At 44.9% G+C, this 15227-nt stretch overlaps 1 protein-coding gene across 3 annotated transcripts in view; it reads left to right on the top strand.

Moving 5' to 3' along the window:
• Window positions 1–693: 693 nt before the first annotated feature.
• The window catches only part of PCGF6 (polycomb group ring finger 6), a 49502-nt gene continuing 34968 nt past the window's right edge, over window positions 694–15227 (top strand). The window contains exons 1-7 of one of the 3 annotated variants that reach the window (XR_003121136.1): window positions 694–1146; window positions 2782–2881; window positions 2972–3068; window positions 4318–4373; window positions 4471–4530; window positions 6945–7053; window positions 12143–12262. Coding sequence is in view for 2 of the 3 variants with exons in the window: in XM_025396711.1 (XP_025252496.1) it covers window positions 787–1146; window positions 2782–2881; window positions 2972–3068; window positions 4318–4373; window positions 4471–4530; window positions 6945–7053 (782 nt within the window). In the remaining variant the exon portion in view is untranslated. The remainder of the gene's footprint in view (window positions 1147–2781; window positions 2882–2971; window positions 3069–4317; window positions 4374–4470; window positions 4531–6944; window positions 7054–12142; window positions 12263–15227) is intronic. The other 2 variants (XM_025396711.1, XM_025396712.1) reach the window with 2 other exon arrangements.

Below are 15227 nucleotides of genomic sequence, written 5' to 3'. Positions count from 1 at the left end.
CATGGTGAAACCCCGTCTCTACTAAAAATACAAAAAACTAGCCGGGCGTGGTGGCGGGCGCCTGTAGTCCCAGCTACTCGGAGGCTGAGGCAGGAGAATGGCCTGAACCTGGGAGGCGGAGCTTGCAGTGAGCCGAGATTGCGCCACTGCACTCCAGCCTGGGTGACACAGCGCGAGACTCCGTCTCAAAAAAAAAAAAAAAAAAGTTTTTTGAATTCAATATAATGGGCTTTATGGGATGGGGGTTACATGGATGATGTTTGAGTAGTGATTAGAATTTCATCTTGTATCAATACACTATATAATTCCTTGAAATAAATAAACGTACATACTTCAGAACAGGAACTTCATACTTCCTAAAGGAAATAATCTTGGATAGAGGTGATTTGCCACAGAAGAAATGCATAATTGGTACTCAGATGGAAATGATTATTATTTGTAATGCAACATCATATGCTACCTAGTTCAGTACATGATGCAAACGGAATATTGTTGCTTGGAACAGTAGCAATTTCGTTGGTTTTAAAAGGCGGCGAAGAGAGCGTCCCCTTCCAAGGGGAAAATTTGGTGAGATTCCTTTAAGGTGTGGCACGCTCGCCCCGCTGCCTGCCTAGGAGCTGTGGGGTTTGCGCCCGGCGGAGGTGAAGGTCGCTAAACCACATTTCCCGGCGGGCCCCTCAGGCTGCCGCGCCTGCGCAGTGGGGGCGTCCGAGGCCAGCTGAACTCCCGCGCTCTCCCGCCGTCTCGCCTCGCCTGGCCTCGTCTGGCCTGGTGTGTTTCCTGACTATGGAGGGGGTCGCGGTGGTGACCGCGGGCAGCGTGGGCGCTGCCAAAGCCGAGGTAGCTGCAGCCTTGCCGCCTCCGCCTCCTGCGTCCCCGCCCGCCCTCACCCCCGCACCCGCAGCGGGTGAGGAGGGACCGGCGCCTCTGTCTGAGACTGGGGCTCCCGGCTGCTCCGGCTCTCGGCCCCCTGAGCTGGAGCCGGAGCGCAGCCTGGGCCGCTTCAGAGGCCGCTTCGAGGACGAGGACGAGGAGTTGGAAGAAGAAGAGGAGCTGGAAGAGGAGGAAGAGGAGGAGGAGGAGGACATGAGTCACTTCTCCTTGAGGCTGGAGGGAGGCCGGCAGGACTCGGAGGACGAGGAGGAGGTATTTAGAGCCCCCGCGCGACCCCTCCGGGCTCAAGCGGCGTCAGGGACGTAGCTGGGAGTCGTCGGCCGAGTGTGGGCCCGATCCTAGTGCGCCACTGCCGCCCGGAGCACTGGAGCCGACCTCCCCCGATCCCGGCCCCGGCTCCCTAGGCGTGTGGCGCCGACAGGCCTCCGGCCCGGCCCGGGTCTTTACCCGCTTATTTTGTGAGGTTCCTGCAGGTCACTTAGGCTCTGCGAGTCCGACTCATTCGTTCTGTTAATAATCACAATTATTTTGAGACAGGGTCGCCCAGGCTGGAGTGCAGTGGCGCGACCATGGCTCACTGCAGCCTCCAACTCCTGGCCTCAGGCGATCCTCCCGCCTCAGCCTCCGGAGTAGCACGCGCCACCACGCCGGGCTAATTAAACTTTTTTTTTTTTTTTTTTTTTTTTTTTTAGCGAGGAGGGCTCCCTATGTTCCTGGGCTGTTCTCGAACTCCTGGGTTCAAGCGATTCTCCCTCTGGCCTTCCAAAGGATTACACACGTGAGCCACGTAGCGTGTCCTGTAAATAATTATTGAAGCTACTGCTTAGTGGGCAGCAAAGATCTTTTTTTAATTTTGTTTTGTTTTTTGTTTTTTATTTTTTTGAGACGGCGTCTCGCTCTGTCGCCCAGGCTGGAGTGCAGTGGCACGATCTCGGCTCACTGCAACCTCCGCCTCCCAGGTTCTTGCGATTCTCCTGCCTCAGCCTTTCGAGTAGCTAGGACTACAAGGTGCCTGCCACCACGCCCGGCTACAGTAGAAACGGGGTTTCACCGTTATAGCCAGGATGGTCTCGATCTCATGACCTCATGATCCGCCCGTCTCAGCCTCCCAAAGTGCTGCGATTACAGGCATGAGCCACCGCGCCCGGCGTAAAGATCCTTTTGAAACAGTAATTTGGCTGGGCGCTGTGGCTCACGCCGATAATCCCAGCACTTTGGGAGGCCGAGGCGGGTGGATCTCGAGGTCAGGAGTTCAGCCTGACCAAAACGGTGAAACGCCGTCTCTACTAAAAATGACGAAAAGTAGCCAGCCATGGTGGCACACGCCTGTAATCCCAGCTACTCAAGAGGCTGAGGTAGGAGTATCACTTGAATCCGGGAGGCAGAGGTTGCAGTGAGCCGAGATCCTGCCGCTGCACTCCAGCCTGGGCGACAGAGCCAGACTCCCTCTCAAAAAAAAAAGAGAAAGAAACAATAATTTATATTGTGTTACTACTGTAACTTTCAGCGGTATTTTAATGGGTTGGAGGTAAATGTTTCCATGTTGCAATGACATTTGAGATTATGGTTTAAGGTTTTGAGGAAGGTGGACTGAGGAAGGTGGACTGAGTGCGGTGGCTCACGCTTGTAATCCTAGCACTTCGGGAGGCTGTGACAGGTGGATCACCTGAGGTCAGGGGTCTCTACTAAAAATACAAAAATTAGCCGGCGTGGTTGTGCGCGCTTCTAATCCCCTCTATTCGGGAGGCTGAGGCAGGAGAATCGCTTTAATCCAGGAGGCGGAGGTTGCAATGAGCTTGGGCTAGAGTGAGACTCTGTCTCAAAAAAAGAAAAAATTTGAAAAAGGCAAGGACTTGTATTTTAAAACTGTTTCCATTGTATTTGCAGCGCCTGATTAATCTCTCTGAGCTGACCCCATACATCTTGTGTTCCATTTGCAAAGGCTACTTAATAGATGCAACTACCATTACAGAATGTCTTCATACCTGTAAGCATACTGGTCACATTTCTGAATAATTTTTCAGTTTTTCTAAATGTCTTCAAAGCATCCTGACTTCAACATTTTCTTTTTCAACAGTTTGTAAAAGCTGCATTGTAAGACATTTTTACTACAGCAACAGATGTCCAAAATGCAATATAGTAGTACATCAGACACAACCTCTTTATAACATAAGGTAAGAAGAATATATAAGTTACAATTGTATTTTAAATATACTTTTTCTGAAAGGTTGAAGTTATATAGTTGGAATAAATTCTTGACCTCTCAGGATGGGCTCAGCGACTAACGCCATAATCCCAGCACTTTGGGAGGCCGAGGTGGGTGGATCACTTGAGGTCAGGAGTTCAAGACCAACCTGGCCAACATGGTGAAACCCCATCTCCACTATTAGCCAGGAGTGGTGGCACATGCCTGTAATCCCAGCTACTTGGGAGGTTGAAGCAGGAGAATCACTTGAACCTGGGAGACAGAGGTTGCAGGAGCCAAGATCGTGCCACTGTACTCCAGCCTGGGCAACAGAGTGAGGAGAATGTCTCAAAAAAAAATTCTTAACCTCTCTCAAAATTGAAAGGGAACTACATATTCTTTTAAGAAATATGTATAGAGCACTTACTATGTGCCAGGCACTGTAATATCTGCTGAGGACTTAAAAGAGGCACAGGCCTCTTTCCTGAGAATTTTAATCCCATCAGTCATTCAGGTTAATGAGGCTAATTTAGGCTTTTCATTTCCAGTATATAGGTATTCCAAATCCTGTTTTTTTAGAAGTAATACCTGAAACAACTGGCCTCTTTAGTAAAGCCCATTTGTCATAGCTCATTGTGGCTTATTAATCAAATTTCCAGTTCATACTCAGTTTCTTAAGAGAGGAAAAGTACTAACAGTAGATTACTGTTATTTATTCAACATATACTACTGATCTTTACTACCTTCACACAGGAGTGCTTTGCAGATGATAGAAGTTCAAAATACAGTCTCTACCCTCAACTCATATTCTTATGAAGGGAATAAAATCAAATTAACAAGGCGTGGTGTCACACGCCTTTAGTCCCAGCTATTTGGAAGGCTGAGATGGGAAAATCTACTTAAGCCTAGGAAGTAGAGGCTGTAGTGAGCCATGATTGAGCCACTACACTCCAGCCTGGGTGACAAAAGTGAGACCTTGTCACACACACACACAGAAATCAATGCATATGAAACAGTTTAGTTACCCATTCAAGAATCTGTGAATACTTATGATTATATATATTTACTTAAGGTTTTCTTGAGTGAGTTATATTTTAGGAACTGTAAATTCTACTTAAAAGTAACTCATCTCTGAGAAAGAAGATACCTACTTTCAAGAGAAAACACAATTAACTCACTCTGTACCAAAATGCATTTTTCTGAATTCTGAGGTATTCTCCATCCTTTCCTTTTATTAGGTTGGACCGACAGTTACAAGACATAGTGTACAAATTAGTGATCAATCTAGAGGAAAGTAAGTTTCTTTTATTACATGGTTGTGAATCCCAGAATCTCTGACTCTACTAGTTACATTTTAAGTGTAATTTAGTCTGTGTTTTATCATTTTTTAGGAGAAAAAAAGCAAATGCATGATTTCTATAAAGAAAGAGGTCTAGAAGTACCTAAACCTGGTAAGTTTGGGTGTATACTACAATGTACTTATAGATTAAAGAATACTAACAATAAAATATGTGCCCTTTGAAGTTCCTTTTGGGGTTAGCTTATTATATGATCAGAGAGATTTTGAAGGTAATTCTGTATGTAATCCAATTATTTATAAAAATTAGAGATTGCAGACTGTGGAGCTAGATTCTCTGAGTTTGTTCCTAGCCCTGCCACTTTGTGAGGTGTATAACTTAAGCCAAGCCAGTTACATACTTAAATGTCTGTTTCTTCATCTACAAAATAGTGATAATCATACCACTTCATTTAAAAAAATATATTGAGTAATATAAGCACTTAAAACAGTGCCTGGCACACAGTAACTGTTCCAGTGTTAGTTTTTATGATGATGTAATGTCACGGAATGGATGTCAAATAGATTTGGATTTAAATCCTGGTTCTTTTTATTTTGAGATGGAGTTTTGCTCTTGTTGCCAGACTGGAGTGCAATGCCGTGATCTCAGCTCACCGCAACCTCCGCCTTCCGGGTTCAAGCAATTCTCCTGCCTCAGCCTCCCAAGTAGCTGGGATTACAGGCATGCGCCACCACACCTGGCTAATTTTGTATTTTTATTTATTATTATTATTTTTTGAGATGTCACCAGCCTGGAGTGCAGTGGCATGATTTCGGCTCACTGCAACCTCCGCCTTCTGGGCTCAAGCGATTCTCCTGTCTCAGCCTCCTGAGTAGCTGGAACTACAGGCGCCTGCCACCACGCCCAGCTAATTTTTGTATTTTTAGTAGAGATGGGGTTTCACCCTGTTGGCCAGGATGGTCTCAATCTGTTGACCTCGTGATCTGCCCGCCTTGGTCTCCCAAAGTGCTGGAATTACAGGCTTGAGCCACCGTGCCTGGCCAATTTTGTATTTTTAATAGAGACGAGGTTTCTCCATGTTGGTCAGGCTGGTCTTGAACTCCTGACCTCAGGTGATCTGCCCACCTTGGCCTCCCAAAGTGCTGGGATTATAGGCGTGAGCCCCCGTGCCTGGCTTTTTTTTTTTTTTTTGAGACGGAGTCTTGCTCTGTCGACCAGGCTGGAGTGCAGTGGCCAGATCTCAGCTCACTGCAAGCTCCGCCTCCCGGGTTCACGCCATTCTCCTGCCTCAGCCTCCCAAGTAGCTGGGACTACAGGCGCCCGCCACCTCGCCCGGCTAGTTTTTGTACTTTTTAGTAGAGACGGGGTTTCACCGTATTAACCAGGATGGTCTCGATCTCCTGATCTCGTGATCCGCCCGTCTCGGCCTCCCAAAGTGCTGGGATTACAGGCTTGAGCCACCGCGCGCGGCCTTTTTTTTTTTTTTTTTTTTAAATGAGATGGAATCTCAGTCTGCTGCACAGGCTGGAGTGCAGTGGCCTGATCTTGGCTTACTGCAACCTCTGCCTCCCAGGTTCAAGCAATTCTCCTGCCTTAGCCTCCCGAGTAGCTGGGATTACAGGCATGTGCCACCACACCTGGCTAATTTTTTTTGTATTTTTAGTAGAGATGGGGTTTCACCATGTTGACCAGGCTGGTTCCAAACTCCTGACTTCAGGTGATCCACCCACCTCGGCCTCCCAAAGTGCTGGGATTACAGGGGTGAACCACCTTGGTTGGCCTAAATCCTGGTTCTGTGACTTAGTTACCTGGGTGACCTTACACATATTGCTTATTCTCTCTAAGCCTCAGTTTCTTTTTTTTTTTTTTTGAGACGGAGTTTTGCTCTTGTCGCCTAAGCTGGAATGCAATGGCATGATCTTGGCTCACTACAACCTCCACCTTCCAGTCTCAAGCTATCCTCCTGTCTCAGCTTCCCAAATAGCTGGAATTACAGGCACATGCCACCATGCCTGGCTGATTTTTGTATTTTTAGTAGGGATGGGGTTTCACGATGTTGGCCAGGCTGATCTCGAACTCCTGACCTCAGGTGATCCCCCCACCTCAGCTTCTCAAAGGATTGGGATTATAGGCATGAGCCATGGTGACTGGCCGTCTCAGTTTCTTTATTAGTTAAGGAAGAAAAAAAGAGTAGCACTGGTACCTATATCATGGGACTATAGTAAGGACGAATGAGATGATGCATGTGAAGTGCTAAGTATGAGCCCTGGCACATAGTAGTGCTTATGCAGGGTTGTCTACACATGTTGCTGTTCTGATGAGCTCTCTCTGCGGCCCTAATAAGCCAGCCACATGTTTGCCTTCCATTGTGGAGTGGTCCCCAGGCTTGCCTCTCATTGCACTGGCTTTGACAGATTAGCTGATGTCATTAAAGACAGGGAGATTGAGTGCTTTATGATCTTTTAAATACCCAACATAGTTACAATACTTGTGTAGTTATTTTTCCAAAGATCTCAATTTATGACATTTTTATTCTTAATTAACATTTTTGTTTAACTATTAAATAGCTGTTCCACAGCCAGTCCCTTCAAGCAAAGGAAGATCTAAAAAAGTCCTAGAATCAGTGTTTCGTATTCCACCAGAACTTGATATGTCTTTATTACTGGAGTTCATTGGGTGAGTACCCTAAAAATCTGCCTTTTAACTTAAAATAAAGAATATTAAAAGTCCTAACAGGAAATTGTTCTGAATTCAGGTAAAATCAAGTTTTTCTGACATCCCCTTTGAGAATTATGAAATAATTGAATATTAGAAATAATTAGAAAAAGGTGTAAAGGGTCGGGTGCAGTGGCTTACGCCTGTAAGCACTTTGGGAGGCTGAGGCAAGTGGATCACCTGAGGTCAGGAGTTTGAGACCAGCCTGGCTAACATGGCGAAACCCCATCTCTACTAAAAATACAAAAAGATTAGCTGGGCATGGTGGCGGGCACCTGTAATCCCAGCTACTCGGGAGGCTGAGGCAGGAGAATAGCTTGAACCTGGGAGGCAGAGGTTGCAGTGAGCCAAGATGATGCCATTGCACTCCAGCCCAGGCAACAAGAGCAAAACTCTTGTCTCAAAAAAAAAAAGACTGGGCATGGTGGCTTACGCCTGTAATCCCAGCACTTTGGGAGGCTGAGGCGGACGAATCACGAATTCAGGAGTTCAAGACCAGCCTGACCAACATGGTGAAACCCTCTCTCTCCTAAAAATACAAAAATTAGCCAGGCATGGTGGCAGGTGCCTATAATCCCAGCTATTCAGGAGGCTGAGGCAGGAGAATCATTTGAAACCAGGCAGTGGAGATTGAAGTGACTCAAGATCGTGCCCCTGCACTCCAGTCTGGGTGACAGAGTGAGACTCTGTCTCAAAAACAAAAAAAAAGTGTTTGTCATTCCCATGCCTTTTTTTTTTTTCATGTGGTTGCCACTTGTATATCTATTCCTGAGCAGTATGTAGCATTGTTTTTGCCAAACTTGAAATGGTATACTTTTCACTCAGTATTGTGTGATTCATCCCTGTTGAAATATATAGCTCTAGTTCATTCATTTTTACCATTATCTGGCATTCCATTAAAATGAATATATTATTTCTTGTCTTTTCCTGTTCTGTTGAATATTTAGGTTGTTTCCAGATTTGCTGGTTTATTTACTTGTTGCTATTGTAAACAATATTGCTGTAAACATATTCATATGTATCTCCTGTGTATATGTGAGATAGATAGTTCTCCACGAGTGTAGTTTTACTCAGTCTTAGGGTATGTTCCTCTTCAACTTTAGTTGATTTTGCCAAATTAGTTAGATACCTTTCTTTCTTTTTTTTTTGGAGACAGAATTTTACTCTGTCGCCTAGGCTGGAGTTCAGTGGCGCAATCTCAGCTCATTGCACCCGCTGCCTCCCAGGTTCAAGGGATTCTCCTGCCTCAGCCTCCCGAGTAGCTGGGACTGCAGGCACATGCCACCACGCCTGGCTAATTTTTGTAGTTTTGGTAGAGACAGGGTTTTGCCATGTTGGCCAAGCTGGTCTCCTGACCTCAGGTGATCCACCCACCTCAGCCTCCCAAAGTGTTTGGATTACAGAAGTGAGCCACCGTGCCCAGCTAGATACTTTTCTAATTAGAATAAATTGCTTCTTTCATACACTGTAGCATATGGTGTACTCCATTTTAGTGCAGCAATGTTAAACAGACTGTCATGGTCCCAGAGTTGGCATGTATCAAACCGTAGTTTTCAAACGCTTAACTGGCTGGCACAGTAAACTAAAATGCCTTTCTTGGAAAAATCTAGATTTCTCATGTATCACTGTTGACTATTTTACTTCTCAGTCATCTCTTTATAACTCTGGGCTGCTTGTATCATTTATTATCTAGCGTGTGCTTTGTCATATTTATCTCCTTGTATATTCACTTCGTGCTCTCAACTGATATTAAGAACCCCTAAAAGGCAAGAGACATTTCTTATGTCCCCAAGAAGCCCATAGTAGTGGTTCATGATAATGACATAAAGATCCCTTTGGAAAAATTAGAAGAAATCATGTAATTCCAAATTTTAATCCAGCAATTTCTACTATTAAAGAGTGTTACAGTTTGTATCTCTATAAGGGAGTAGGTTAAATAATGGTATGTCCATACATGAATATGCACTAATATAATAATGTGTGTGATGATGTGGAATAATCTCCAAGATGTATTAAGTGGGAAAAGCAAGGTGCAGAAAGGCAAGCACACGTACCATGTGCTTACTTAAGTTTTCTAAAAAGAGGATGGTGGAAAATACGCACGTACACGTATACTTTTTATGTGCACAGACCATTCCTGAAAGGCCATATAAGAACATATTGGCCGGGCATGGTGGCTTATGCCTGTAATTCCAGCACTTTGGGAGGCCAGGGCGGGCAGATTACCTAAGGTCAGGAGTTCAAGATCACCCTGACCAACATGATGAAACCCTGTCTCTACTAAAAATACAAAAATGAGCCAGGTGTTGTGGCGGGTGCCTGTAGTCCCAGCTACTTGGGAGGTTGAGGTGGGAGAATCACTTGAACCTGGGAGGCAGAGGTTGCAGTAACCCAAGATCATGTCATTGCACTCCAGCCTGGACAATGAGAGTGAAACTCTGGGAAAAAAAAAAAAAAGTCCGGGCACAGTGGCTCACTCTTTTAATCCCAGCACTTGGGGAGGCCGAGGTGGGTGGATCACTTGAGATTAGGAGTTTGAGACCAGCCTGGCCAACATGGTGAAACACTGTTTCTACCAAAAACATAAAAAATTAGCTAGATGTGGTGGCACACGCCTGTGATTCCAGCTACTTGGGAGGCTGAGGCAGGAGAATTGCTTGAATTGGGAGGCAGAGGTTGCAGTGAGCTGAGATTGTGCCACTGCACTCCAGCGTGGGTGACAGAGAAAGACACTGCTGGAACAAAAAAAAAAAAAAAAGAACATATTAATGGCAATGTCCCTAGGAGGCGACACTGGAGTCTATGACTCTAGGATGGGGAAAAGTCTTACTTGCCATTGAGTTTGAATTTTTACACATGTGACAGTGTGACTTTTGTTTTGTTTTCATACTAATCAAAAGAAGGCTGGAGTAATATCTTTTAATGACTAGCTAATTAAAATTTGAAAATTAGAAAGAATTGGCCGGACTCAGTGGCTCTTGCCTGTAATCCCAGCACTCTGGGAGGCCGAGGTGGGCAGATTACTTGATGTCAAGAGAGACCAGCCTGGCCAACATGGTGAAACCTGTCTTTACTAAAAATACAAAAAAAAAAAAAAAAAATTAGCCGGATGTGGTGGCGTGCACCTGTAATCCCAGCTATTCAGGGGGCTGAGGGAAGAGAATCACTTGAACCCAAGAGGCAGAGGTTGCAGTGAGCCGAGATCACGCCACTGCACTCCAGCCTGGGCAACAAGGGCCAAACTTCGTCTCGAAAAAACAAAAACAAACAAAAGATACAAAAATTAGCCAGGCATGGTGGTGCGCGCCTTTAGTCCCAGCTATTTGGGAGGCCAAGGCAGGAGAATCACTTGAACTCGGGAGGCAGAGGTTGTGGTGAGCCCAGATAGCACCATTGCACTCCAGCCTGGGGGCGACAGGAGCGAAACTCCGTCTCAAAGAAAAGAAAAAAGAAAATTAAAAGGATTTTTTTTTTTTTTTGAGACGGAGTTTCACTCTTGTTGCCCTTGCTGGAGTGCAATAGCGCAGCCTCGGCTCACCACAACCTCCACCTTCCGGGTTCAAGCGATTCTCTTGCCTCGGCTTCCCGAATAGCTGGGGTTACAGGTGCCTGCCACCATGCCCGGCTAATTTTCTATTTTTAGTAGAGACAGGGTTTCGCCATGTTAGTCAGGCTGGTCTTGAACTCCTGACCTCAGGTGATCCGCCCACCTTGGCCTCCCAAAGTGCTGAGATTACAGGTGTGAGCCACCACACCTAACTTAAGGAATTATATTTTTAAAAAATTACTTTGTGAGCCAGGCATGATGGCTCATGTCTGTAATACTAGCACTTTGGGAAGCAGAGGTAGGAGGACTGCTTGAGTCCAGGAGCTGGACACCAACCTGGGCAACATGGTAAAACCCTGTCTCTACAAAAAAATACAAAAAGAAAATTAACTGGCCATGGTGGCGTGCACCTGTAGTCCATTCTACTAGGGAGGCTGATGGGGAGGATCGACTGAGCCTGGGAGTTTGAGGCTGCAGTGAGCCTTGATTGCACCACTGCATTCCAGGTTGGGTGACAAGAGCAAGACTCTGTCTCAAAAAAAATTATTTTGGAGAAATATAACATTTTCCACTAATCCACAGCAAGAACTTGGATCCACTTTTTATACCTTTTTTGAAAAGTCAGATATTGTAATACAACGATGGTAAACATGTGATGGGTGTGCCACCATTTCTTCTCTCTTTACTTGTAGCAGAAATCAATAATTAATCATAGCAGGCTTTCCTGAGTGAGACTTGACCACAATGCTCAAGGCAGTCATTACCATTACCAAAGTTGTTCCATTATTAACGCATTCCCTGCTATAGAGGAAAAAGCCCTACCTTGGAATAGGAGGTCTGGATTTAAGTCCTAGCTCTGCTGTTTTCTAGCTTTATAACCTTGAATAAATTGCTTTTGTTTATTCATAAGGTATATTATGTAAAGTATATATATTTTATATATATATATATATATATATATTTATTTATTTATTTTCTCCCGAGACAGAGTCTTGCTTTGTCACCCAGGCTGGAATGTAGCAGCACAATCTCGGCTCACTGCAACCTCTGCCTCCTGGGTTCAAGCAGTTCTCCTGCCTCAGCCTCCCAAGTAGCTGGGATTACAGGCCCACACCACCATGCCTGACTAATTTTTTTTTTTTTTTTGTATTTTTGGTAGAGGCAGGGTTTCACCCTGTTAGCCAGGCTGGTCTCGAACTGGTCTCGAACTCTTGACCTCATGATCTGCCTGCCTCAGCCTCCCAAAGTGCTCGGGTTACAGGCGTGAGCCACTGCACCCGGCCTCATAAGGTGTGTGTGTGTGTGTGTGTGTGTGTGTGTGTGCGTGTTTTGAGACAGACAGAATTTTGCTCTTGTTGCCCAGGCTGGAGGTCAGTGGCGTGATCTCAGCTCACTGCAACCTCCGCCTTCCGGTTTCAAGCAATTCTGCCACCTCAACCTTCCGAGTAGCTGGGATTACAGGTGCCCTCCTCCACGCCCAGCTAATTTTTGAATTTTTAGTAGAGGTGGGGTTTCACCATGTTGGCCAGGCTGGTCTCGAACTCCTGACCTCGTGATCCGCCTGCCTCGGCCTCCCAGGGTGCTGGGATGACAGGCGTGAGCCACTGTACCCGGCCTCATAAGGTATATATTAAGGTCCTGCTGTGTAAATAAAAATTGAATCTCAGAAATTGTTGATTATGATGGGTATTCAGTATACCTCATAATATGGTCCTTTATCTTTTTTTTTTCTTCCTTGAGACAGGGTCTTTCTCTGCTGCCCAGGCTGGATTGCAGTAGCGCGATCTTGGGTTGCTGCAGCCTTTGCCTCCTACACTCAAGCAGTCCTCTCGTTTCAGCCTCCTGAGCAGCTTGGACTATAGGCACACACCATCATGCCCAGCTAATATTTTACCATGTTGCCCAAGCTGGTCTTGAACTCCTGGCTCAAGCAGTCTACCCACCTAGGCCTCCCAAAGTGATGGGATTACAGGCGTGAGCCACTGCACCGCACCCTAACTTTTTATTACATGGAAAAGCATTTATGTTACCACAAAAGTTAGGCTATTGGGGGTAACCCGTAGGAAACTGTTTTCATGACAGGACAAGGGGAGTTTTAGTCTGATGGAAGCACAAAGGCAAATTTGGTTCAGTGCTTGACTCTGCTTGACTTGGAGGAGGAAAAACATTGAGGTGGGTTCAGCCTCTGCACTAATTTTTCAGTTACTGGAATATGAAATTAGATTTCTCCCCTAAATTGGGTACGCTTTTTTTTTTTTTTTTTTGAGACGGAGTTTCACTCTTTTTGCCCAGGCTGGAGTGCAGTGGTGCGATCTCGGCTCACTGCAACCTCTGCCTCTGGGGTTTAAGCGATTCTCCTGCCTTAGCCTCCCGAGTAGCTGGGATTACAGGTGCATGCCACCATGCCTGGTTAAGTTTTTATATTTTTAGTAGAGATGGAGTTTCATCATGTTGGCCAGGCTGGTCTCGAACTCCTGACCTCAGGTGATTTACCCACCTCGGTCTCCCAAAGTATTGGGATTACAGGCGTGAACCACTGCGCCCAACAGAGTATGCATGTTTTATGGTCTTTTTTTTCTTTTTTGAGATGGAGTCTCGCTGTCTTGCCCAGGCTGGAGGCATGATCTCGGCTCACTGCAAGCTCCGCCTCCCGGGTTCATGCCATTCTCCTGCCTCAGCTTCCAGAGTAGTTGGTACTACAGGCGCCTGCCACCACGCCCGGCTAATGTTTTTGTATTTTTGGTAGAGACAGGGTTTCACCATGTTAGTCAGGATGGTCTCCATCTCTTGACCTCATGATCCACCTGCCTTGGCCTTCCAAAGTACTGGGATTACTGGTGTGAGCCACTGCACCTGACCGTTTTTTTTTTTTTTTTTTTTTTTGAGGCAGAGTTTTGCCCTTGTTGTCAAGGCGGGAGTGCAGTGGCATGATCTCGGCTCACTGCAACCTCTGCCTCCTGGGTTCAAGCAATTCTCCTGCCTCAGCCTCCCGGGTAACTGGGATTACAGGCATGCACTACCACGCTCAGCTAATTTTGTATTTTTAGTAGTGATGCGGTTTCTCCTTGTTGGTCAGGCTGGTCTCAAACTCCTGACCTCAGGTTATCCACCCACCTCGGCATCCCAAAGTGCTGGGATTACAGGCGTGAGCCACTGTGCCCGGCTTTATGATCTTAAGATAGTCTCTTATCCTTTTTGTTCTATAGTTTCTATGTGTAGATTATAAAAAGAAATAACCCAAGACAGACCTCATGGTATGTCAAAAAAGTATAGGTTTTGAAGACTAACTCAGGGTAGGTAACCCTTGGGATGTGACTTCTCTGAACTGATCATCAGTTTCTGTATTTCTAAACTGGAGGTTACAATAGCAACTCAAAGGACTGTTGTAAGAATCAACATATGATATTCTTAAGTCTAAATTATTATCAATATGACTACTAAAATAATGCAGGGTCATTCAAAAATAAAAGTTAAGTGGTCCATGGTGCTATAATACATACACACCTGCATACCAAAGAGAATGGGGTTTTACGAGATGTGTGATACAGCAAAAATTTAATGCCATTTTAAGCTCAGTGATGTTTAGTAAACCTGAGAGTAGTATGCCACTCTATACTGCCTTAGTATTGAGTATTGTGTTCAGCTCTGGATACCATATTTTAAGAGATATATTGGTAAACAGGTATAACCAGAATGGTAAAAGTTTGAAAATGTGTCCTATGTGGTAGCAGAAGGAACAAAAATATTTCATTTGGAAATAAAGCAATGGTAAGTCCCTCAAATTAGTTTAAAATCTTTAAAGGGCTACCAAGTAAAAGAAAAATTGGTCTGATTCACAATATCAGAAAACAAAACTATGACTACTAGGTATATGTTACTGGGTGAAGCTGTTTGATTAAGTGGAAGCAAGTAATTTTTTGTGTGTTTTTGAGATGGAGTCTGGCTCTGTCATCCAGGCTGGAGTGCAGTGGCACGACCTCGGCTCACTGCAACCTCTGCCTCCCAGGTTCAAGTGATTCTCCTGTGTCAGCCCCTCGAGTAGCTAGGATTATAGGCATGTGCCAACATGCCTGGCTAATTTTTGTATTTTTAGTGGAGACGGAGGTTTACTATGTTGGCCAGGCAGGTCTCAAACTCCTGAGCTCATGTGATCCACCTACCTCGGCCTCCCAGAGTGCTGCAATTACAGGCGTGACCCACCACATCCGGCCGCAAGCAAGCAATTTCTAACAAAGTCACCCACAAATGAAATTGCTGACTTGTCAGTTAAGCTGAATATCAAAAGCTGTCTTTTGATATTCAGGCAGAGGCTGATGCCCATGTACCGTGTATTCTACAGAGATAATTCTTATAATGAATGGGATGTTTTATTTTATAACTCTAAGATAATTTAGCATTCTATTTATGTGTATATTTTATATTTATATGTATATTTACGGATTTACAGTTTACATTTATATATTGATATATAAAATAAATCATTTATAGGTTTATTTGTAATATATAAATTATATATTTCTGTATCTCTCTTACTTTTTTCTTTTTATTTATTTTTTAAATTTTTTTTTTTTGGAGACGGAGTCTTGCT

Source organism: Theropithecus gelada, chromosome 9 (assembly GCF_003255815.1).
Source record: "Theropithecus gelada isolate Dixy chromosome 9, Tgel_1.0, whole genome shotgun sequence".
In the NCBI taxonomy this organism is placed as follows: domain Eukaryota; kingdom Metazoa; phylum Chordata; class Mammalia; order Primates; family Cercopithecidae; genus Theropithecus; species Theropithecus gelada.
The sequence above is the reverse complement of the archived record's forward strand: the minus strand, read 5'-3'. Positions and strand labels throughout refer to the sequence as shown.